Genomic DNA, 25,093 nt, shown 5'->3' on the forward strand with positions numbered 1-25,093 from the left:
CACCCTAACCGGTTTGGCTCAGTGGATAGAGCATCAGCCTGCGGACTGAAGGGTCCCGGGTTCGATTCCGGTCAAGGGCATGTACCTTGGTTGCAGGCACATCCCCAGTGAGGAGTGTGCAGGAGGCAGCTGATCAATGTTTCTCTCTCATTGATGTTTCTAACTCTCAATCCTTCTCCCTTCCTCTCTGTAAAAATTAATAAAATATATTTTTTTAAAAAAATCCTGTATACTGGAGTGCCACAGTACCTTGTACAGAGTAGGTACTTAATGGATATTTGCAGGTGGAGCCTTCCTGGTGTTTACCACATGGCTTAGATCTAGGCACCAAGAGAGGCTCAGAAAGAACAAATAGCCAAGTCATGCCAAAGGGCTCAGTTTCATTGACAGCTACCAAATAATAGTTCATATAGATAACTATTCTTGATTAGGATGTTATTTAGCATTATTAAGATAATTAATGTTATCTTTAAGAAAGAGGGAGAAAGGAAGAAAGGAAAAAAATGCCTGTGTTAGGTAATATTATGCTCTCCGACCACCTCTCAATCAGCAGTTGCCCTTTGACTAAAATCTTATGTGACTTGAAGTCTTGGCTCCAACATGGTTAAACACTAGGCCTGTGTGCATCCTTCACAGTTTTATTTTGAGCAGCCTGTTTGCCCAAATACCTCCCACTCTTTCCCTTCCCCAGAAACTGCGGCTCTGCTCTATGTACACAACAAAAATGTTTGTCTTTTCCAGGGCTTGAAGTACTAACCAATGCCTACGGATGTCTTTGTATAATAACATAATAATCAAATCACATTAAGTCAGTGTCAGTAATACATGTGTTTCTATTTTAAAATCTACACATGATTTATTATTCACCTTCAAATATTCCATTTGTGCATTTAGTGAAAGAAATGGGAAAGTTACATACATAGAATCACTTCCAAATTTTACTATGAAGTTATTTCTCTGTCTTTTTTTCTAGGTAAATCTTTATTGATTTTAAAACACTTGTATTTATGAATTATAATAAATTTCCTTTTGTTTTAATTTTACCATACTTTTTAAAGGAAGAGAAGCTGAGATTTCTTGAGTATTGATGTATAGGGTTTCGTGTTAGACTTTCACACATCCCCTACTTTTGTCCTTTCCTATAAAGAGCAGGATATAATGAGCAGAGAATCATTTCCAAAATCAGATAGACTTGGGTTCCAGTCTCAGCACTGCTACTTACCAGTTGTGTAATTTTGGATTACTAAACCTTTCAAATCCATTAGTTCATCTGTATAATGTACCTATTAATAACAACTTCCTATGCCCACCTTTATGAAAAATAAATGGGATGACAAATGTAAACATACCTAGTAGGTCCTCAATATTTCTTAGTTCCATTCCCCTACTTCCAAGGGCTGTTCTTGCTATAGGTGAAACAAGTAGAAGGAGCGGCCACTTATTTTTGTTCTAGATTAAGTATATCAGTTATATCTTTAGGGACAGTTCAGGGGCCCAATCAGGTGGACACTGCAGTAGTCACTGAAACAATTCTTTCCTCTATGATCTAGCTAATGTGAAAATATATAGCTTTCCATGCCTGTTAATGGTATGAGTCTTATTGGAAGTTTGTTCCTCTCAAGTGTCCTATACCAACAGTTGTAGAGGTGATTACACCTAAGGTGCCACTATAACCCATAAAAAACCACAGGCCATAGGAGACAAACCTCAATGTACAATTAAACATCTCAAGTTCTCTGATGAACTTGTATGAATATTTACATTTCAAGTGTTATACTCCAACCAAATATAACACCCATTTATTTCAATCCATCAAATCAGAGGATTCATTTTGGTGAAATATAATTCAAGTAATCTTTGTAACCTACAAAGAGAAAGGAATTCACTTATAATATACTTTCTTTCCAAATAATAAAACATAAAGGATGCTTTCTGAAAGGTTTTGGAGATGCATGTTCCTGTCTATACCTCTACCAATGGATAAACTTTGTACTAGTCTATGCCTATGCTAAAGATGCACTTATAATCATTTCAGAAAATTCATCAAATTCAGAAAAGAAATAGAAATATTGTGTTAAATGAATGAATCTTCCCTGTTCTGGACAATTCATTCACGTCAACAATTCCATAGTAGTTCCTACAAGGAGGAAGGTAATGTGCTATAGTAGGTATTAAAAATAGAAAACTTATACCTCATTTGGTAATCACCTCATACCTTCATTTTTTATTCAATAAATGCCTTTTAAACCAGGCACCATACTATATAAAAATGGCCCTATCCCAACATGATATACAATAGTGTTCTACATGGTAGGAGAGCTGAGAAGATCCACTACTATGATACCAACCACAGAGTGTTAGGAGGACTCACAGAGGATCTGATTGAGAGGTGAGGAGGAAATACTTGAGGTGGGAAATTGAAGGGTGGATGGCATTTTAATAGGTAGAGACAATATCCAATTGTAAAGGAATGTGGGAATCGGTACAGAAACAGAAAAACATGGGGACATGGGGAGGAAAAAAAAAAAACAGCAAGAACAGACACCTAGCTCTAGCCTGTTTGGCTCAGTGGATAGAGTGTTTACCTGTGGACTGAAGGGTCCATGATTTGATTCCAGTCAAGGGCATGTGCCTCAGTTGTAAGCTCCTGGCCCTGGTCACAAGCATTCGGAAGGCAACTAATCAATGTGTCTCTCTTATGTCAGTGTTTCTCTCTGGAGGGGGAGGAGGAGGAGAAGAGGAAGAACAGACACCTATTTATCTGCAAGGGAACTGGTGGGAGATAAAAATGGAAAAATAAGTTGGCATCACATTGTGGGGAGCCATGAATACCAGAATTAATAATATAAATGTAGCTAAGTAGACATTGGGGAGCCATTGAAGAATTTGGAGTAGAGAGCTGACATGATGGAAATTGTGTTTGAGGAATAAATCTGTCAGTGGGAGGTGAGATAGATTGGAGGGGACAACTGGAGGCAATCAAGGGGTTAGTCCATGATCCTGGGGCAGAGGATAAGCAGACAGATTGAAAGGGGATCATGTATATTACAACACACATCTGGAATTTTTGTAGTGAACTATAACAATCCAAACACATATCTCCAAATATAAGAACAAACTTATTTAAAATATATGCTGAGAACTATGGAGTTAATGCAACAGTTTTTAACCTCTGGAGACTTAGAATCAACTGAAAGTTTGGTCATCTCAATTTGCTCACCACAAACCATTGCCCTCAAAACCCAGGATTTGCTAAACATTTCAAACTCTGAGAAGCGGAGGGTTCAATAAAACCACATTGTGCCTGGCATATATTTCTTCTTTAGGACTGAGGAAATTTGAGCTGCTTCTCACTAATTCATTTAAATTTCATTCAAACTGGGATTTTGAAAAGTCTCTCTATTGCCCAGAAAAGTCTTAAGAGCTAATTTTTAAAGCCCTTTTCCCTCCTTACAAAAAGGAAATAGTTTTTCAACCATCCCTGAACCCCAGAATTTAGAGATTCATAATCCATGGGTTGGAATGGGGTGTATATTAGGTAAAACAATAGGCTAAAAACAGCATATTTTGTCAAAAAAGCAGCGCACTGGGTAGTTCAGGAGGACAAGGATTTTAACCCTCTTGGACACTTTCTGAGCACATTTTCCTAGCACTGATGTAGCGGGTGTGGGTACAGTGAACTGAGGAAGGAGTTCATTCTATTCTATGACTCATATCAGCCATGTTGGTTTTCTCTTTACTGTCAGGAACATAAAAGAGAAATGACAATTGAAAAGTAAACATGTTAAAAAGTGGAACTAGAGAAACAATTTACCCTGCCTTAAAGACTTTCTTTTTCCTCCTCCTCCTCCTCCCACTCCGTGGCAGTGTCAAAGCAAAACTCTTCTTTTAGCGACAGCCATCAAGTAGTCGTGAGTGCTGTACATAGAAGAGCTGATGACATGGGGATTTAATACACCTCCATTCAAGACCTCAATTTAGAGAACTTACTTCTTAGCTCCTTTTAACTCAGATATATCATTTGCAAATATTTTCTCCCATTCAGTAGGTTGTCTTTTCATTTTGTTGATAGTTTCCTTTGTTGACGCTTTTTGTAGTCTCGTTTATGTTTGTCTTTGTTGCCTTTGCTTTTGGTGTCAGATTCAGAAAAGCATCACTAAGACCTATATCAAGGAGATTACCATCTATGTTTTCCCCTTAGAGTTTCATGGTTTCAGGTCTTATGTTCAAGTCTTTAATCCATTTTGAGTTAAATTTTGTGTATGGCATAATATAATGGTCCAATTTTATTCTTTTTCATGTGTCTGTCCAGTTTTCTCAACCCTTTTTATTGAAGGGGTTGTCTTTTCCCCATTGTATATTCTTGGCTTTTTGTCATAAATTAAATGCACGTATATGTGTGGGTTTATTTCTGGGCTCTTTATTCTATGTATCTGTTTTTATGCCAATACTATACTTTTTAATTACTATAGCTTTGAAATACAGTTTGCAATCAGGGAACGTGATGACTTGATCTTTGTTCTTATTTCTCAAGGCCACTTTGGCTATTTGAGATGTTTTGTGGTTCCATACAAATTTTAGGATTTTTTTTCTATTTCTATGAAAAATGCCACCCGAATTTTGATAGGGATTACATTGAATTTGTAGATTGCTTTTGGTAGTATGGACATTTTAACAACATTATTTTTCCAATCCATTAGCACAGACTATTTTCCCATTTATTTGTGTATTCTTTAATTTCTTTCATTGCTGTCTTATAGTTTTCAGCATGTAGGTTTTTCACCTCCGTGGCTAAATTTATTCCTAGGTAATTTATTTTTTTGGATGCAATTGTAAATGAGATTTGTTGTCTTAATTTATCTTTCTGCTAGTTCATTATTAGTATATAGAAATGCAGCAGATTTTTGTGTATTGATTTTGTATCCTGCAATTTTACTTAGTTTATTAGTTCTAACAGTTTTTTGATAGAGTCAATAGGTTTTTCTAAAATAACATCAAGATTATTTCTATATTTTAAAAGGCTTTTTGGCAGCTTGTTCTTTTTATGAATAAATGGAGACTTTAATGTCTAGGGAGGTTAAACTGTGAAAGATGAGAGTTGAATGACAGCCATCAAGTAGTGACAGCACTTGATTAATTAGTTTGATTCCAGAATCAAAATCAAACTAATTAATCAAATTAATTAATTCTTCTCCACATTTTTTTAAAATATATTTTTATTGATTTCAGAGAGGAAGGGAGAGGGAGAGAGAGTCAGGAACATCAATGATGAGAGAAAATCATTGGCTGCCTCCTGCATGCCCCCTACTGGGGACCAAGCCCCCCTACTGGGGACCCAGGCATGTGCCCTTGACCAGAATCGAACCTGGGACCCTTTAGTCCACAGGCCAACGCTCTATCCACTGAGCCAAACCAGCTAGGGCTCAACATTTTTAAAACTGCATCTTTAAAACTTGAATTTCATCCTGATTTCTCCAAGGCTCATCGTTCTTGAAATTAGAAGTGTAGCACACACGTAGGAAAGTTATTTAATTCTGTCATCATACATTTAACACCTATAACTTGCAGCATATTGTGCAAATGCAAAGAAAACTAGCAGGAATCTGGCCTCCTAGACCTTCAGCCTAATGAGAAAGTCAGATGTGTAGATAAGAGTGAATTTGCAATCATATAGGCCCAGCTGAGTGTTATAGAGGTCAGTCACTGGGCAGGAGGACCTGGGCCCAGAACTCCATTTGGGGGTTTGAGAAAATGATTCCAAAAACTAACATGTATGTTTTAGCATGTTGTACCTTATAACTGGAATATTATTTTTAAATGGCATTTGATTATAATATTTCTGTAAACTGAGAGGATTTATTCAAATTAAATCAATGAATTTTATGTGAAGTTTTCATCATGTGTAAGATTATGCGCTAGATATAAGGGATTACAAAATTGGATAAGATGGTTTCTGACCTTGGGGAATAATAAGTTATTTGCTGGGGTCCAACCCCAGCAGGTCCAGGGGTTCCAGGATCTTTTGCCATGTTCTCTCCAGTGAAGTTCTTCTGTCTCTAGGTTCTGTGTAGGTTCTGTCTTCTTGGTTCTGTCTTCTTGATTCTGTCTTCTAAATTCTGTCTTGTTACATCTGTATTTATACCAGTTGATTCCAATCCTATCAATCTCTAGTCCAAAGGTTAGGGCGTTTCTTATCTCCATTCCAGGGAGTAAAGATTATGTAGCTTAAGCATGATTGTTTGTAGTTAAAGTGATTAATTACCAACCTGGCACTTAGTTAAGAGGTTTTATTCCCTCCCTAACTTCAGGGGAAAATCCCTACCTGGGGAAACAACCTTTCTCAGAGAGGAGACCTTGGTTAAAACACATAGTGCCAAGAAGGTGAGCAAACATATTAAGAAGAGTATGCCATATATGCCAGGTCCTTTGAAACAGCAAGGATGGACCGGCTCCCGGCAAATTCCCCCTTTTTTATTTTTTAAAAGCAGGCATTAAAAAGAAAAACCCCAAATGCTCTCTTGTATCCATTTTAAGAGTAGGATTGGCGCTTTCAGCTATTACCTGAGTCCTGATCTATCACCCCAGGGAGAAATTGCCAATCCTGCACTTTCCCAGGGTGGTAAGGCTGCAGTGGGGTTAAGGATAAGGCTCCTTAGGCCTACCTTCTCCCATGCCTCTACATTTATCTTTCCGGCACCTTTCCTTCCTCAGAAAAGCATGGACGTATTTCTTGTATAAAATGTTCCATCTGACTGGGAGTACCCTTAACTCCTCTGCTAGCAAGCATATGTGTTAAAAGATCAATACAGAGTCTTTTTCCTTTGGACTCAGTATGACACATCTTCTCAATCTAAGTTCTGTACTATCCACCTTCTTACCCTACTTATCCTCAATAGGGGGGGTCTGTAGCACCCTGGTGGAGTCCTATCCATCCTGATTGTGGGGGTTCTCAATGGGGGGGAAGGGGGCTTACCTAGGGGAATCCTGTTCCAGGGGTTCCCAAAGGTGTGGACGGAGTCGGCGAAGACTATCCACCCTCTTCCTACGGTGGAGTCCTATCCATCCCGAAAGTGGGGCTTACCTAGGGGTCCCTGTTCAGGCGCCAGAGGCCAGGGTCCAACCCCAGCAGGTCCCGGGGTTCCCAAAGGTGTGGACAGAGTCGGCGAAGAAGGAATGACACGGAGACAGCGTACAGTTGATCAGCAGCCTAGCCAGAATCTCTAGCCAGGATCTCCAGCCAAGTTCTGGTCTGGATCTCCAGCGAAGTTCTGGTTAGGATCTCAAGCCAGGTTCTGTGTCCATGTTCTCTTGCTAGGTTCTCCAGCCAGGTTCCCCAGGTTCCCCAGCCAGGTTCGGTCACCAGATTCTGTAGCCAGGTTCTTCAGCCAGGTTCTGGCTAGGTTCTCCAACCAAGTTCTGTAGCCAGTTTCTGTCCAGGATCTTTTGCCATGTTCTCTCCAGCGAAGTTCTTCTGTCTCTAGATTCTGTGTAGGTTCTGTCTTCTAAGTTCTGTCTTCTAAGTTCTGTGTCTTGCTGTCTTGTTACATCTGTATTTATACCAGTTGATTCAATCCTATCAATCTCTATTGCAAAGGTTAGGGCGTTTCTTATCTCCATTCCAGGGAGTAAAGATTATGTAGCTTAAGCATGATTGTTCATAGTTTAAGTGATTAATTACCCGCCTGGCACTTAGTTGAGGGGTTTTATTCCCTCCCTAACTTCAGGGGAAAATCCCTACCTGGGGAAACAACCTTTCTCAGAGAGGAGACCTTGGTTAAAACACATAGTGCCAAGAAGGTGAGCAAACATTTTAAGAACAGTATGCCATATATGCCAGGTCCTTTGAAACAGCAAGGATGGACCAGCTCCAGGCAGTTATTTATACCAATAACTCTGTAGAACAAGACATATTAAAATTTTTATGAGAAGAGTAAACAAAGCATATGAATAACCACTCACCCAGGAAGGAATTGTATTATAAGTATCATATAATTATTAAAACATATAACAATAATTATATGACATATAAGTATTATAATAATTATTAGTGCAGTGTAAAAGTAGGGCATTTGTTATTAATATTATTTTAAAGATTTAGTTGGATTAATGTTCTGAAAGTATTGATATTAGATTTATGGAGTTGGGTCTTCATGTTTGCTTGAGGCGAGTTCTGTTCACTTAAATAGAAAGGTTTTCTTTGTTCCTGGTATCACCTGAGGTGCTCCTGCACCAGCTACTAACATGCATACTCTGGAAACAATGCAGGCAGACCTTGCTGAAGGAACCAGGCATACAGCTGACAAAAAGAACCTCATCATATAGGTGTGCTTATAGCTTTTTTTATCCCAGGTATTTATTCTAGGTTTAAGGTTTCTCCTGGTGCCAAAATTTATTAGCCCTTCTGAAGAGAATATGTCATAGAGAAGGTACTCAAAATGAAAATAATTTTTATTAGCATTTTTGCATCTAAGCCAACCCCAACTTGTGAATTTTTTAATTACCATACTGGCCATGCCAATTTAAACTTTATAACCCTAAAATTAGTGTCTAAATAGCACAGAAATGTGTTAATATGCACATATTTGTGAAATTCATAAAAGAACAAGTAAGCAGAAAATGGATTTTACAATGAAGGTCAATGTGCACATAGATTAGGCAATGAAACATTCTGGAGCAGCATTTTATAACCATTCCAAATGGGATTTGGGGACCCATAGCCCATAAAACAATAAAATTCAAATAAAAAGCACCATTAGGATGATTTTGAATGCCTTTAAGTAATAATCTTTTTAATTATATAAAGGCATTAAATAAACCAAGTGTTTTATTATTAGGGACATTGTTAAGACTAAATTTTCACAAGCTGAATTTAGTTGAGTTATCTGTAAAACTTAGCTTCACTAATCATTTAAATGTCAATTCAGAAATACATATTATGATATATCTAAAATAATAGCTATTCACTGAAAGTCCTTTGGAAACAAATGTGTCAGATCTTATTCAGTAATTGTACAACACATTTCAACACTTCACAAAGCAGTATTTATGACTATTATTCACAGATTGTTCTTTATATGGGTTTTTTTTTTCTCCCAACTGTACCTTCATCTTCTTATATGCTAATTTTTCATTATTTCACATAGCACAAAGTACTCCCTAAATGAAAGTTGATAAATAAGTTATTAATATTGTTTTAAATAAATTTGTTTTGGCATTATTGAATGTTCTTCCTCTTTAGAGAGCTGCCTTGAGGATTTATTTTTCATTTAGCTTTATGTATGTTCTCAAATAAGAAAATTAAGCCCTTTTGCTTTTATAAATAGCTATCTAGCATCAATTCTGAATTATTTTCTTGTGATTAAAGACTATCCAGATGGAAATACTAAAAAGCATTGTCATGGCTTGCCTTGGTAGTTTAAAATATATTGCTATATATAGCATATGCTACATTTTTTAACCTATAGGCTACCATAAAAATTAACTATGAGATGATTTTATTGTCTAGGTTTATTTTATTATTGAATTAGTAGGGGCCCAGTGCATGAATTCCTGTATCTTGAAAGGAACTGTGGGCTGCAAGGCTGCAGTAGGCACAAGGACGAGTCTCGGCCCATCCTTCGCACCTCCACCTGGCCCCTCCAACCACGGGCCCCCTGTCTGCTGGCAGCCCCGCTCCCGCCTCCACTGTTCCCACTCGCTGCTGGTTCCAGCCCTGCGCGCACCTGCTAATGGTGCAGAGTGATTGGGACCAGCTCCGGGCACCAGCAGAGGGTGCAAGCAGTGGTTCTGGCGCCAGCAGTGGGCACAAGTGGGGCCAGCGCCAGCAGCAGATGCAAGCGCCAGGTGGGACTTCGGCGCGCAGGAGCAAAGAATTTCCAGTAACCACCAGAGGCTCGCCCCAATGACAGTGACCAGCAACCTGCCTTGGTCTGGTGCCCCCGCTCACCTGCTCCACCATCCGGCCATGGTCAACGCCCGCCATGTTCAGCTCATGCCCCCTGGTGGTCAGTGCACATCATAGCAACCAGTTGTTCGGTTGTTCCCGCCATTCGGTTTATTTGCAGATTAGCCTTTTATTATATAGGATTTTTACATTATCTGTGCTTATGCTCCAACGATGTGATAGGACTGGAACTAGGGTGAGGGACTGAGGCATTTACCTTGGGCTCAAAATTCAAGAGGGTACCAAATAACTCAGTAATCAACATATCATATTTTAACAAAATATTTTTAAAATAAAAATTAAGGCCAAGAGCCCTAGCCGTTTTGGCTCAGTGGATAGAGCATCAGCCTGCGGACTGAAGGGTCCCAGGTTCGATTCCAGTCAAGGGCATATGCCCAGGTTTCAGGCTCAATCCCCAGTAGGAAGTGTGCAGGAGACAGCTGATCAATGATTCTCTCTCATCATTGATGTTTATATATCTCTCTCTCTCTCCCTTCCTCTCTGAAATCAATAAAAATATATTTTTTTAAAAAAATTAAGGCCAAGGAATATCATAAATTTAAATCAAGATCAAGAGATCTGTGTTCTGTCATGTTTGTGGGCTGTTATCTGTTTGATTACAGGGTGAAACAAACAAGTAGGGAAGGCGAGAATCTTGTTTTCTTCTTTGGTTTAAGGATAAAATGGATCTAAACTTAATATCTCCATTTCACAGGATCATTAGATCAATAGTATTTTAATCAAAATGACAATTTTAGTGAATAGAAACTATTACTTTCTGATCATCTACATTTACTGTATGTAACTCTTGTATGGAAAAATAACATGTAACTCATATTTAAGTCCATATCCCCATTTCACAAATTTCCCTAATAGTTTCATTTATGGAAATTTTTTCTAATCCAGGATCCAATTCAGGGTCATGCTATGCATTTAGTGCACTATAGCTGGCATCTAATATCATGAAACAATACCCAAGTTTGTCTTTTATACCATTGACATTTTTTAAGAGTATAGGTCAATCATTTTGTAGATTATCCTTCAACTTGGGTTTTTCTGATATTTCCTTTTTATTGGGGTCAGATGTGCCATTGGTGGAGGAACACTACACAGGCAATATCACATTATATCAGGAAGCATATGAGGTCAGTTTCTCCCATCACCGGTGATGATAACTTTATTTAAAATAGTAGAACATTTGTTCACTAAAATACTACTCATTTTTTTTTCTAATGAATATTTGTGGGGAAGATACTTTGATACTATGTAATTATTTTGTTGCTTTTTAAACTTTAGCTTAATAATGTTAGTATCCATGGATGATTCTATTTGAATCAGTTTTTACTATGAAGGCTGCAAAATGGTAATTTTCTAACTCTTAATTTCATCTACATTATTGATTGTCACTCTCTGCAAGAAAGAACTTTCCCTTCTCCTTATTTATTTATTTACTATTTACTTGCTTACTACCAGTATGGACTGTGGATTCTTCTGTCAGTCTAGTGTTTATGATCCATTCTCCCATTTTCCATTTTGATGCTCCAGTTTTCCCATATTTGCTCAGAGGGATCCCTTCAAGCTGTCTCCTCTGTCATTTTTAAGTAATCCCATCACTATTTGAGCTCTCCCTTATTTTTTGGCATAATAAGAAGTTATAGTTCATCTTGTTCTTTGCCTGCCCTAGTTTTCAGCCATTTCACCAAGGTGGTCTGGTTCCCTTTACTGAAAAATTGTATTTGAAAAAACAAAATCTGAGTGCTAAATATGCTTGTCTACTAGGACGTTGTTGCTTCTAGGCATACAATAAAATGTGCTCTTTCAAGCGCATAGTTCAGTGAATTCTGACAGATTTATATGCCCACGGTCAATGCTCAGTCTTCATTGTACTTGATCTATTAGCAGCCTTTGAGACTGAGGGTCACAACTTTCTCCTCACAATATTGTCGTCACTAGCCTCCCAAACAGTGGTACTCTCCTGGTTTTCCTCCAACCCCCTGGGTACTCCTTCTGTCTCTTGATCTTTTCTACTCTTCTCCATACCCGTTAAAGTTGAAGTACTGCAGAACTCAGACTTGGATGCTTTTCTCATCTGTATCTACACTCGTTCCCTAGGTAATCTCATCTGACAACTCCTAAATTTATGTTTCTAACCCAGTCTTCTCCCCCAAGCTCTGGATTTTATATCCGCTTATTTCTGTTATTTCATGTATGTGTTTTTTATTGATTTCAGAGAGAGAAAGGGAGAGGGAGAGACAGAAACATCAACGATGAGAGAGAATCATCAATCGGCTGCCTCCTGTACGTCCCCTACTGGGGATTGAACCCACAACCCAGGCAAGTGCCCTGACCAAGATTCAAACCATGACTTCCTGGTTCATGGCTGGACCCTCAACCACTGAGCCACACTTATTTCTACTTGACATCTTCACCTGATTTTCTAATAGACTTCCAAATTCAACATATGCAAAACTGAAATCCACCCCCACACCTGCTCCACCTGCAGCCTTTCCCATCTCTGATGATGGCAGCTCCATTATCCTGGTTATTCAGGCCAAAAACTTGGGGGTACCCAAAATATAGTCAGGATCTCTTTCCTACCTCAGCACTGCTCTCACATGGTGTGAGCAGCCATAACCTCATGCCTTGAGTATTTCAATGGCCGCAACAGGTCTTACTACATCAAAACTTACTCCTATAATCTGCTCTCAGCAGAGAAGCCAGGATGACCTATTTTAAATGTAAGCATGATTGTACCACCCTTTTACTCAAAGTTTTTGAAGTGGTCCATGTTTCACTCAGAGTAGAGCCCAAATGTTGCAATGGCCTACAGGGTCCTGTATGATTCTCATACCCCCTTTGCTCTAAGCCCTCACCTCTTACTCCCCCCTTTCTCTCCCATCTCTATCCCCACAGGACAGGTGCTGCTCTCCCTCCTGCATACCAGCATGCTAGGGATCCTTCCCACTCTAGAGTTATTGGTGCGGTCCCTCCTTATAGAAGGCATTTCCCCAGATATCTGCTTGGCCAGCTCCCTCATCTACTTCAAGTTTGTTTGTTTGTTTAATTGCAGACTCTGATGACACCAAACATAACTCCCCTCCCCAACACAGAACTTCTGAGTCCTCATTCCCTGCTCACACTTAAGACCTTCTAACACATTGTTGTAAATTACTTCTTCTTTATGTTTATTGCTTATTGTCTGTCTCTCTGTCCTAGAATGAGATCAGGGATCTTTGTTTTTCTCACTGGGGCATCTAGAACTGAAGGATCTCATCAGGATTCTAGAACAGTGCCAGTCTGTCCTTAGTAACACTCAAAATATTTTTTATATATGTATTTTTTATTGATTTCAGAGAGGAAGGGAGGAGAGAGAGATAGAAATATCAATGATGAGAGAAAATTATTGATCAGCGGCCTCCTGCATGCCCCCGACCGGGGATCAAGCCACAACCCAGGCATGTGCCCTCACCAGGAATTGAAGCATGACTTCCTGATTCATAGGTCAACCCTCAACCACTGAACCATGCCAGCCAGGCTCAAAATATTTTTTTAAATAAATAAATCACCTACTTTATCTTGTACTTTGACTTGATAAACTGATAAAAATGAGTAAGAACTCACTAGTAGAATTGAGTCATATAATCCATTTTTTTAATATTGATATGTGCCTAAACACCCAACTTTTATTATATTCCTCTTATCTACTTGTTTGCCTCTTTCCACACATGAAATCTAGATTCCTTTTAAAATAAAATAAAAAATTAATTAGGCAGCATTCCCAGAGAACAGTAGGTTTTGTCTGCCCTGAATTATGCCTTAGCATGTATAACACAACATAAGTAACAAACCCATATCAGTCACTCACTCACTGTCGGTGGGGAGGGCCGCATTGCTAATGAGCCCCGGACCACTGTTTCCGCTGCCTCTGGCATCCACTGTGATTTTGAGCTCCATAGAGGGAAAGGGCAGATGGGAGGAGGCATGAGAGAAACCAAAGTTCTTTATACATGAACAGTACATTTTCCTACTAAACTGTTCAATTGACTCCAGATCCAAAATTGGCAGCAGATGTCTCTTACGTGGCCGTAGAGTAACTCACAGCATTTCAGCTGAGACGAGACTTACCTTGACAGGCATTCAAATAATGTGCTTGGGGTATTTCTGGGCAATCACCACGATGTCAACAGTCAAGTTTTGAAAGGTACATGTGAATGAGTATTAAAATCTCTCTCTACTGACAGGATCAGACTCTCATGGCCACCGGCACAAGAGAATGTGCTCCATTAGAAAGCAAACGCTGCATGTCAGGAGAACGTAGGTGGCTTTTAGGCTGAGATTGGTGGTGCCTTTGCCACTGATGTTCTTGGAACATTAGAAAACATGTCCCTTGTCTAAGCTAGTGTATTCTCAGTCCTTCTACTTCAGGTGCAGGGTTTGATCAGACTAGAATGAGTGTAGGAACCTAAACTAAATTTTCGAACATTGGTTCTAATGCAGCAGAAAAAACCGTAACTGTTTCTTTAAATGCATGCAGAAGTATGGGAATTTTTCTTACTAAGCATATTGGCATCATTAATAAGAAAATGCAGTTTTTAATTCATGCACTTTGTCTTCGAAAATTACATTTTAAAATATCTCAACTTTAAAATTTTTTTTAAATGTATTGGTTTTTAGTGAGAGAGGGGAAGGGAGACGGGGAGAGAGAGAGACAGAGAGAGGAAGATTGATTTGTTGGTCCACTTGTGTATGCATTCGCTGGTTGATATGTGTCCTGACCGGGTAGCCAACCTACAATCGTGGTGTATGGAGATGGTGCTTTAATCAACCGAGCTACCTGGCCAGGGCTAAAAATATTTCAGTATTTTAATAAACATAATATATAAGAAATATTACTTTTTGTTCCAGAAAAATTTTAAATATAGAGTTAAATAGACTGTATTTAAGAAAGCATTGAGAGCATCTTTATAAAAAAAACTAGAGGCCCAGTGCACAAAATCTGTGCAATGAGGGAGGGTTGTCCCTCAGCCCAGCCTCTACCCTCTCCAATCTGAGACCCCTCTGGGGATGTCCGACTGCCGGTTTAGGCCTGGACATCCCTCTCACAATTCAGACTGCTGGCTCCCAACTGCTTGCCTGCCTGCCTGCCTGATTGCCCCTTAACCACTCCCCTGCCAGCCTGATTGATGCCTAACTGCTCCCCTAGCTGATTGCCCCTAGCTGTCCTCCCCTGACAGCCGATCACCCCCAACTGACATCCCCTGCCAGCCTGGTTGCCCCTAACTGCCCTCCCCTGCAGGCTTGCCCCCACCCCAACTGCCCTCCCCTGCCGGCCATCTTTTGGCAGCCATCTTTTGACCACATGGGGGTGGCCATCTTGTGCGAAGGTTTGAGGGTCGATTAGCATATTCCTTCTTTATTATATAGGATATGTTTTTTATTTTTATGTGGGCTCCCTACTGGGGACCGAGCCCACAACCCATGCATGTGCCCTGACTGGGAATCAAACCATGACTTCCTGGTTCATGGGTCGATGCTCAACCATTGAGCCATACCACCTGGGCTTGAGAGCATCTTTAATACTTCTCTCCTTTATAATACCTTGTATTTTTACATAGTGGGTAAAATGGGCCTTATAAATATATAATTTCTGAATTTGGTTACTTTCCACAGATACAACACACTCAGGGGAAATTGGCACCAAGAAAAAGGTGAAAAGACTGTTAAGCTTTCAAAGATACTTCCATGCATCGAGGCTGCTTCGTGGAATTATCCCACAGGCCCCTCTCCACCTGCTGGATGAAGACTACCTTGGACAAGCAAGGGTGAGCTAGCTACTCCCGTGCCACCTCACCGCAGACAGGGGCCGAGAGCATGTGCCGCCACGGGTAGTAGGGTTGAGTCCTGCTTCTGACACTGAGATGCTCTGTGGCTTTGGCTGGTTACTCAACATATCTGAACTTTTTTCTCTAATATAAAATGAAGTTAATAGAAATACACACCTCATAGGGGTGATGAGGTAAAGCATGTTTGCATGCTAAATATATTCATACCTAGTTATTTTTAGTGTATAAATGTGCAAAACATATTTAACCCATTGAATTATCTCATTGTAACAGCTACTATGAAATTAACCCAATAATTACCAACTCTTAATTCCATTTTAAGATAGCAATATGGTGCATTATCGTTTCATAATTTTTAATTCATTCAAATAGTTGTTACTAATTTTATAATTATTTTTGCCATTCATTGGTCCAACTGAGGGTAGACACTAATGTGTGACATTCTAAACAAAAGCCTGCAGGCTATCTCTAACCCAAACTGCCAAAGGAATTTAGAGTTTAGAAATAAACTGCCTCAGTTTAAATATAAGTCAAAGGTAGTGTCTTATAGTTTACGTGCTAAGTAATATTATGCTATATATATATATATATATATATATATATATATATATATATATATATATATATATATATATACTATTAAGAAATAAGTAGCAAGTAATATCAGAAGAACTAATGCCCAATATTAGGTCTACAAAAGAGAAGGGGTTGGGGATCACGCCTTCTAACAACCCAAGGCCTGAATTGAGCGAATTTGCTTGTTGTTGTTCATTTGTTTGGTAAGAGGAGAATAAGACCAAGCTCTCAGCACCGTAGCCTCAGTGACAGCAGCCACCTCTCGAGAAAGGCAGCACTGAGATACAGAAAGAGCAGCGGGCCAGAATTCATGGTATCAGCACCAAGTCCTGGCTTGGCCCTTAGATTTGTATGACTTGGGTAAAATGCTCACTCCATCTAGATCTCACAAACAACCTCTTAACCCTTCATTGCCCTAACGTTGTTGTGAAAGTCTTCGTGGGCCACGATGAGGCCTTTGGATTTCTCACAAGATACAAAGAAGCCATTCAGGGGCAGGTAGGGGAGCAGGAGCTGGTCCTTACCTTAGCCGTGGCCGTGAGAGGAGAGGAAGGAAGGCAGTCGCATAAGCTACAGTGAGGAGAGAATCAGCACCTGCAACTTTGCGTCTAACTGAGAGTTTCTAAGCATTGGGGTATTTTTAAAAGAAAAATAGGATTATAAGCCTATTGAAAGTAGGTCTTCAGATTCCCCCAATATTTTCAATTGCTCGCTCTTCAGTTTTCTGTTACAGTGGTTCATTTCACATTTAGTCCCCCGTTGAGCAGAATAATGTGCTCAGCCATCATTTTGACTCCATTTTATTAAAATTAGTTGTAAACCTGCCTTAAGTGAATAATAGTTTACCACGTAGAGGCTTCACTGAACTATAGTTTTAACAGACACCTAACATGGGTGTGCTTACTATGTATAAGCACTGTTCTAAGCCCTTAAATTACAGGCATTTATGTTTACATATGCTACCTCATTTAATCCTTACAACAACCCTTTGAAGGAATAATATCAGCCACATTTTTCAAATTCGGAAACTGAGGTACAGAGAAGTTAAGGAACCTGCCCACAGTTCCACAGCCAGTAAGAGACGTGGTTGACATCAGTTCAGGCAGACTGGTCCCTGAGCCTGTCCCTTTAACACTATTGTGATTAGCCAGTAGAGTAAGATTTATTTCACCACAAACCAGTTGTACGTTGACAGTAGAATGCTACTGTATTTTCACCATCTTAATTGGTTAATCCACTGTGTCTCAAAGTGAATATTTGAGTCTTCAATGTGATTCATTTGAGTGTGTTTTGTTTTGTTTTTTGCCTTTCAGCATATGCTCTCCAAAGTGGGAATGTGGGATTTTGACATTTTCTTGTTTGATCGCTTGACAAATGGTAAGTCACCCCAAAGAATTCACACTAAAATATACACCATAAATGGGATTAATTTTATGAAAACAATACTTATTTTTAAACATTGGTAATCCTTTTTCCCTCTTTCCCCCACTTTCATAAGTCTCCAGCACTCAAGGAGGACCAGGGCAGGGAAAATTACTGCCAAAAAAGAAGAAGGAATAAATTCGGCCTTAGAGTCTTAAGACAGTTTCCTTCTGGCCTTGATGATCCCAAAGGAATTAGGAAACCACAGATTAGATTCTGTCCTTGCAGAGTTTTTTGGCTCTCTCCAGAAGGAGGAAGTTCAATGTTAGCCAATAATGTTAGAACCTGCTCATCTGATCAGTCCTGCAGGTATCTGTGCACTTTCATTAAGTGAGTCAAACCTGTCCTGGAGCCCGGTATTGTCCAGGTATGTTTGGCGTCTTCAGAAGAAAACAGTTGCTGAGGATAGAGTGGAAACGCTTAGGCTGCAGCTGAAAGGAAAGTAGATATTGTCTTTGGTTTCACTTTTAAAATTTTTGTGCCTACAAAGGCTTCCTTTAAGAAAATAATAAAATCCTATTATATTTTCATCTGCCTATTCAACAAATGCCGATGAGCTTAGGGAGCCAATGAAAGACATCATATTTAATGCTAACTTTCCGATGTCCCACCATCTACCCAGCTTGTGATTTGTCGTTGCAACTTGTTTTCTCATGCTATTACTGGAGAAACAACATATAGTGGAAAGAGGACAGCCGCAGACCATAAAACTGAGCTTTCCACTGTGGAAAGCTAACTAGGCCACATAGGGATGGATTCCATAATTCCTTAGCTCCCTTTGCTCAAATCATCTGAGAAATTGGTACCAGTAAATGAAATTAACTGTGAACCAAAGAACATGTTCAAAAGAGATTATACTCATGACTCATAGAAGTATGAAATGAGCACATGTCGAAGATTTGTTTAACTCAATTAGCGATGTGGTAAGATGCTATAGGTCTTTCAAAGGAGGATCCAAAGAGCCACACATATATAAGCAGTAAGAAACACATGAATTTATAAATAGCTATAAAACTGGGAAGAGGAAATCAATTATATTTCCATCTGAATTATTTCGTTTGCATGTATATGGACAAGAGTTGCTTGAAATACTATCAGTTATCTACAACTTGATAGTTGTGAAAGAGCCCAAAACAATGAAAGTTGCAGAAACACTTAGAATGAGGTACCCTGGAAGAGTATTCTTAGGCAACACATTGTTTTTATTTAAGACATCCAGTCGTCTTCTTGGCCCATTTCACAGTCTTTCATAAATTCTATGATACTTTTAAAATTCAAAATCATGATTCTTTAGTAAATAATATTCCTTCAGTATTTACATATGTTATTGTAGCTTCAAATTTGCATCTTTGCCAGCTTGAGTTATAAAATGTTTCAAGGTAAGTATAATCTTGATTGATACCTAAGTAGGCAGATTCCTTCTATATCTCCTTATAACTCTTAATATTGCTAATAATTCATTGCCTTTGGTATAGGGAGACAATCTGAACTAATTTTCTTTGTACAATAAGAGAAAACCTAGGACCAGATCATAGTAATGATATCCTTTATACTTGAATAATTTCAAATTTAAAGGGGAAAATAAATGATCCTATTAGAGACCTTTCATCACAGAAACTGTGGATCCTATTGTCAATCTTGATAATTTAATGGTAATGAAAAGGAGTTAAAACTGGTGACTGTTTTCCTCCAGGAAACAGCCTGGTAACACTGCTGTGCCACCTCTTCAACACCCATGGACTCATTCACCATTTCAAGTTAGATATGGTGACCTTACACAGGTTTTTAGGTAAGTCTCTTTTTTCTTTCATAGTGCTACCTCCTTTCCCATGAATAATGGCAGTCCACAATAAACCAGCAGGAACCCTAGCATGATAGATGAAGACCTCAAATTAATCTCAGATTATCTCATCTTAATTTTAAAATATGGTTTACCCATTTAAATCACTGAAAAAAATGTTTATTTGGTTAGTTATGTTTACAGTAGATAAAGGCTATACAGAGAAAACCAATAAGAGCAGGTACCCGTCAAAGAAGTTACTGATCTGTTCACATGTCAATAAAACTCCAGTAAGGCATGCCTCAAAGAATCCCAATCTGGACATGAGTTGTTGAATATCTTCAATAGACATTCTTTTTTTAGTAATAAGAACTACCATTTATGTAGTGGTATGTTTTTCTAATCATTTCAACAGCCCTGCAAGTTGGGCATTATCCCCACCACTTGGCCCACAGTTAAGGAGAAGTTCAAAGTGGTCTTCTACCTTGCTCAAGGTCAACAACTTATCATTGGCAGAGCCGCAATCTAAACCCAGGCTCTCTGACTTGAAAGACCACCATCTTTCCCCTTAACTCCACCATCACTCTCTGTCCAGAACAACCCCAGTCTTATCTGACGTTATGTGCATCCTTATTTATCTGCCAGTGAGTTATCTAGGGCACATTTTTAATCACCACATAACTTTCTGCTGCCACTTAGCATGTTTCTGGCTTCTGTGCTTTGAATTTGAAAGCTGACTTGATGCCATCAATAGTAAAATAGCAGTGAAAATGATAGCCACAGTAGCAGTAACCAGGCTTATATGGTGCTTACATATGCTGGAAACTCTTCTAAGGACTTGCATGTATTAACACTTGCCATATAGCCCTTTGAGACTGGAGTCATTGTTCTTCCCATTTTATAGAGAAGGAAACTGAGGATCCTTGTGGTTAAGTCACTTGCCTGATACAAACAATAATGGTAGGGGCAGAATTCAAATAGAAGTGTAACATAAACCTGCTGAATAAAAGGTATACATGACACAGCAGAAATTTTTGAAAGCAGCCACAACATGGATCAGTTTCAGAAATACAAATAACCTCAGGCAATCGAAGTTAGATTGCTTGAGCAAAGTAATGGCCATGAATAAGGCCAAATAGTTTTGATTTGTCTAGAGAAGGAGAATGCAGATACTTTGGACATGTGTATGCACTCAGAGTACATGTAAAGAATGCAAAGATTTGATGACAAAAATAACACCAGAATAACACCAGAGCCAAACCCACAGCATGGGCTGACAAAATATGACCACACTTGCAAACCTGGATGCTCTATACACACAGGCTATATTGCATCCTAAGCATTGCCTTGGTTATTAGCTGAAGCAGGCTAGTGGCTTCTCTAAATAGCAAATTAAAATTGCCTTGCTTATGTCTCTACTTGATTCCAAGAGCACTCTGGTCCTTAAATTGGAAGGGCATGAAAGATGATAACTATTCTGAATGAGGCAGAAATAAAGCCAGGGAGTCCTCAGTTGGATCAACACAGTAAATAGAAAACCTGCCTGAAGAAGCCCCAGATTTGCTGTGGTCAGTATTTGTTACTCAAGTGGTAGACCCATCTTTGGATCTCAGGAGTCTGATGCTACCTACTGGGGCCGTTTAAAAGGAAACCTCTCTTATGGCATAATATTCATAAATGGCAGCAAAATTAAATAATTAAACTATAGTGTGAAGTAAAGTTGTTCGTTTCCTACATATTTATTTTTCCTATGAATGAAAGCCTTCATGAATGCCAGAGAGGGATGATTAATGAAGGTGGTGAGGGTTCCCAAGGGCCTCACAAATCCTTTTAACCTTTTCCCCATCTGCCTTCCCCCTTCTCGCCACTAAAAGCAGCTCAGTAGAACTGTGAAACTCCCAAGCCATGTTCATTTTTAAAGAATCCCTCGGGTGCACATTTTGGAGACACTAATATTTTTAAGCAAAAGGGACCCTTAATAAATCTGAGGTCTTCCTGTTTTGGTTTTAACTGACTGTGATATCTGTTTACCTCCTAGTCATGGTTCAAGAAGATTACCACAGCCAAAACCCGTATCACAACGCCGTCCATGCAGCCGATGTCACCCAGGCCATGCACTGCTACCTGAAGGAGCCAAAGGTAAGGCCAGACCCGGCTGCCTCCTCAGCCATCTGGAAATGCCAAGTCAACTACTTGCTGGGTTCTAAATCACCCAACATACCAGAATAGCTGTTATGGGTCCTTTATAACACAAATACAAATTGTTTAGATTCCAGTTCCAATATCAACTCTGATAATCATGCAATACTCATGAAAGAGGATGTAAATTTTCCAAGGTTTCCTTTCATAACTTGTATGAAAGGCTGCATTAGGACAAAAAAAAATCCTCCCCATGATAGTCTGCATCTTATATATCTTCAACAGTCCCAGGAACTAGCCGTTTTGCCTTGAATCTTTGCTACAAATGGTACCAGCATTGACATTTTCTGGGAAAGGTCCCCCACCTCATGGTTGTTGATGGACAAATAGAATCAAAACTCCTCAAGGCTCAAACTCCACTTCCTACTAAGGCAACTGAATATCCTGATTCAGGCCCAAGAAAATGAGTGAACGTCACAGACCTCTTAGCAAGCGTGCTCTGATGTGATCAACCAATCCAAAATGAAAAACATGAGAACAGTGCTTGTTACTACAAACCGAGGCATTTCTTAGTCGTATAAAGTTGGTATAACATAGAGGATGAATTTCTTAAGGTTTTTGAAAATAAAATCCCAGTCCAAGACTCTGTTCAGTTCAATCAGTTTTATCATCAACCACCGACTATGCAGATGCCAAACAAACATTCCCAAGACAAAACTGGGTAAATGCCTCATCCGTATAAAATAGCCCGAAGACATTAAAGGCTTTCTTTTTTAATCTCTAGGTAGCCTGAAAGTTATATATTTAAAGTTAGTGTTAGATTCCCATTCCCCTGCTTGTTTTCCTAGCTAACAGAGAGAGAAAGAGAGAGAGAGAGAGAGAGAGAGAGAGAGAGAGAGAGAGATATTCTCACACACCCACACACTCCACTATTACACATTGAATAAATATGCAAATTTTGCAATTCATTTTTTAATATGCTTTTATTGATTTCAAAAAGAGGAAGAGAGGGGGAGAGAGAGAAACATTGATTGGCTGCCTCCTGCAAGTTCCCTACTGGGGATTGAGCCCACAACCCAGGCATGTGCCCTAACCAGGAATCAAACTGGGCAACCTCCTGGTGCATAGGACAATGTCCAACCAACTGAGCCACACGGGCTGGGCATTCAGCACACTCTGAATTTCATATTCAAAGGGTGGCAATGATATAGCGGATGGTTGAAATAGACAAATTATTCTTTTATGTGTCCATCATTTTGGTTTTAACGTTTTACTTCATTTGTAGTTTTCTCTGAAGCAAAGCTGATTTCAGGCTCTGACTTCTTACCCACAGACAGGCAACAACACTGCCACAATAAAAGGAAACGGAGTGGCAGTAGGAAATGGAGGGTACCTGAATGGTCTATACAGTTTGACTTGCTCAGTTACTTTCTGCACAGTCCTTTCTTGCAATTCCATGTGACTCTCACCTCACCGACGGCTTCAGAGGATAAAAGTCTGGAGGATGAAAGGCCTGGACAGCTTTGTGATGCTTCATTCAGTATGATTTAGCCAAAACAAATGGTAACCTGTTTGTGAAAACATACCCTTTGACCTCCCAATTTGACTTTCTTTACAGCTCGCCAGCTTCCTCACACCTCTGGACATCATGCTTGGACTGTTGGCTGCAGCAGCCCACGATGTTGACCATCCCGGGGTGAACCAGCCATTTTTGATCAAAACCAACCACCACCTTGCCAACCTGTATCAGGTAGGAGAGCTCAACACTGGGCCAGGCACAGAATGGCCAACTGCCTTAGACCCAGTCCTGGAGCCTGAATCTCACCCTTGGAGATGGCTTCATTCAGGGTCAGCCATAATGATGAACACAGCCAAAGAGCATGGGTTTGAAATAGGCCCAGGATATCCCCCCAAAAGGATTAAATTGGTTTACAAGCATCTACAAGGAATTCAATTTGCTCTGAAGCAGATTTGAAATTATTAGAAGTCAAGCAGGATCCTTACTCTCTGATGGTCTGAGAATATCTGTGTCCCTGGGAATTATCTCATATATCATGGCTAATTGAAGCTCATCTTTGTAGGACTTCTATAAATGATACTGCTCAGGTGCAACCCTAATTCAGACTTATGTCTCTAGGGCCATTTCTGTACTTTATAGGCCTATGAGTTAGAGGTATTTTATCAAAGACAATAGACATTGTTTAAAAAAAAACTAGTTCAGCAGCATGAGAAGATTGGCCAGGAGAATTTTCACCCCATGATACTGTTTCAGATTTTAAGCCATATGTCATAAATGAATTATCCCCAGAGTTTTCAACAGGATTCTTTGGAGACCTTTGGTTGTCATTCACAAAATCATTACATACAAGAAAATCATTGATCTCAATTTTAGTAGAGCTTTTGTAAAAAATTTAGTGCTGAAAGAATTCCTGGCAGATCCCTCCCATAAAACAGCTTCCTTCTACAAGATGTTGCAGCTTAAGAATGCATTTATTTCCAACAAAGCACAACTGGAACATTTTCAAAAGCCTTTCCCATCCAGTTGATTTGCTTTGGGCATAGGGAGAAACTGGTATTCCAAGGTTTATGGCTCCATCTGGTATGTATTTGAGCATTGGGCTTCCCTGGGCTGTCAGCCAGCACCTGGAGCTGGGATAGATATGGTCATAGAGAGGGGACAGGATGACAGAACTAAGAAAGTCTTTTGATGATAAACTAAAAACTAAAAGAAAAAGAAGGAAAGAAAGAAAAAGAAAGAAAGAAAGAAAGAAAGAAAGAAAGAAAGAAAGAAAGAAAGAAAGAAAGAAAGAAAGAAAGAAAAGAAAGGAAAGGAAAGGAAAGGAAAAGAAAAGAAAAGAAAAGAAAAGAAAAGAAAAGAAAAGAAAAGAAAAGAAAAGAAAAGAAAGAGAGAAAGAGAAATCAATCAATGCAATTGGCTACTTAATCCATTCCCAAATAATCTAAATGCTTATATAACTTCAATTTCTCATCATCAAGTAAATTATATCAATGGGAGTTTGAGAGTGTTACTGCTATTGGGTAATTTATACATAAAAATTAGGTTCATCATACTGTACTTTGGCAGGTAGTAAGTATATATAAAACACATAATGAATTCACATTTAGATAGAAGTCAGAAATATACCAGATATTAAAGACATAAAAACAAGAAAGTAAGTGTAGATTTCATCAATAATGAAGAATTAAGTACCCACTGCTAATTAACAAAAATTGATTCTCAAAAGCAAGATATTCTATCTTCTTAGGATACTAAAAAATGTTCTCAAAAAATGGATTCCTTCCTCAAACCTTTGAAGTGCAAATAGTTTTAATAATTTTTATTAACATTCCAATACAACTAAATTCTCCAGCCTTTTCAATACAACATTT

The 25,093-nt window shown here is 39.1% G+C and overlaps 1 protein-coding gene across 2 annotated transcripts in view; it reads left to right on the plus strand.

The window, feature by feature from the left end:
- Positions 1–25,093, plus strand: part of PDE7B (phosphodiesterase 7B) — a 280,322-nt gene that overhangs the window by 228,840 nt on the left and 26,389 nt on the right. For both annotated transcript variants that reach the window (XM_036317578.1, XM_036317579.1), the window contains 5 exons: positions 15,614–15,765; positions 17,676–17,739; positions 19,478–19,573; positions 21,603–21,703; positions 23,322–23,453. In XM_036317578.1, the coding sequence (XP_036173471.1) occupies positions 15,614–15,765; positions 17,676–17,739; positions 19,478–19,573; positions 21,603–21,703; positions 23,322–23,453 (545 nt within the window). The remainder of the gene's footprint in view (positions 1–15,613; positions 15,766–17,675; positions 17,740–19,477; positions 19,574–21,602; positions 21,704–23,321; positions 23,454–25,093) is intronic.

Source organism: Myotis myotis, unplaced genomic scaffold (assembly GCF_014108235.1).
Source record: "Myotis myotis isolate mMyoMyo1 unplaced genomic scaffold, mMyoMyo1.p scaffold_m19_p_7, whole genome shotgun sequence".
Taxonomy (NCBI): domain Eukaryota; kingdom Metazoa; phylum Chordata; class Mammalia; order Chiroptera; family Vespertilionidae; genus Myotis; species Myotis myotis.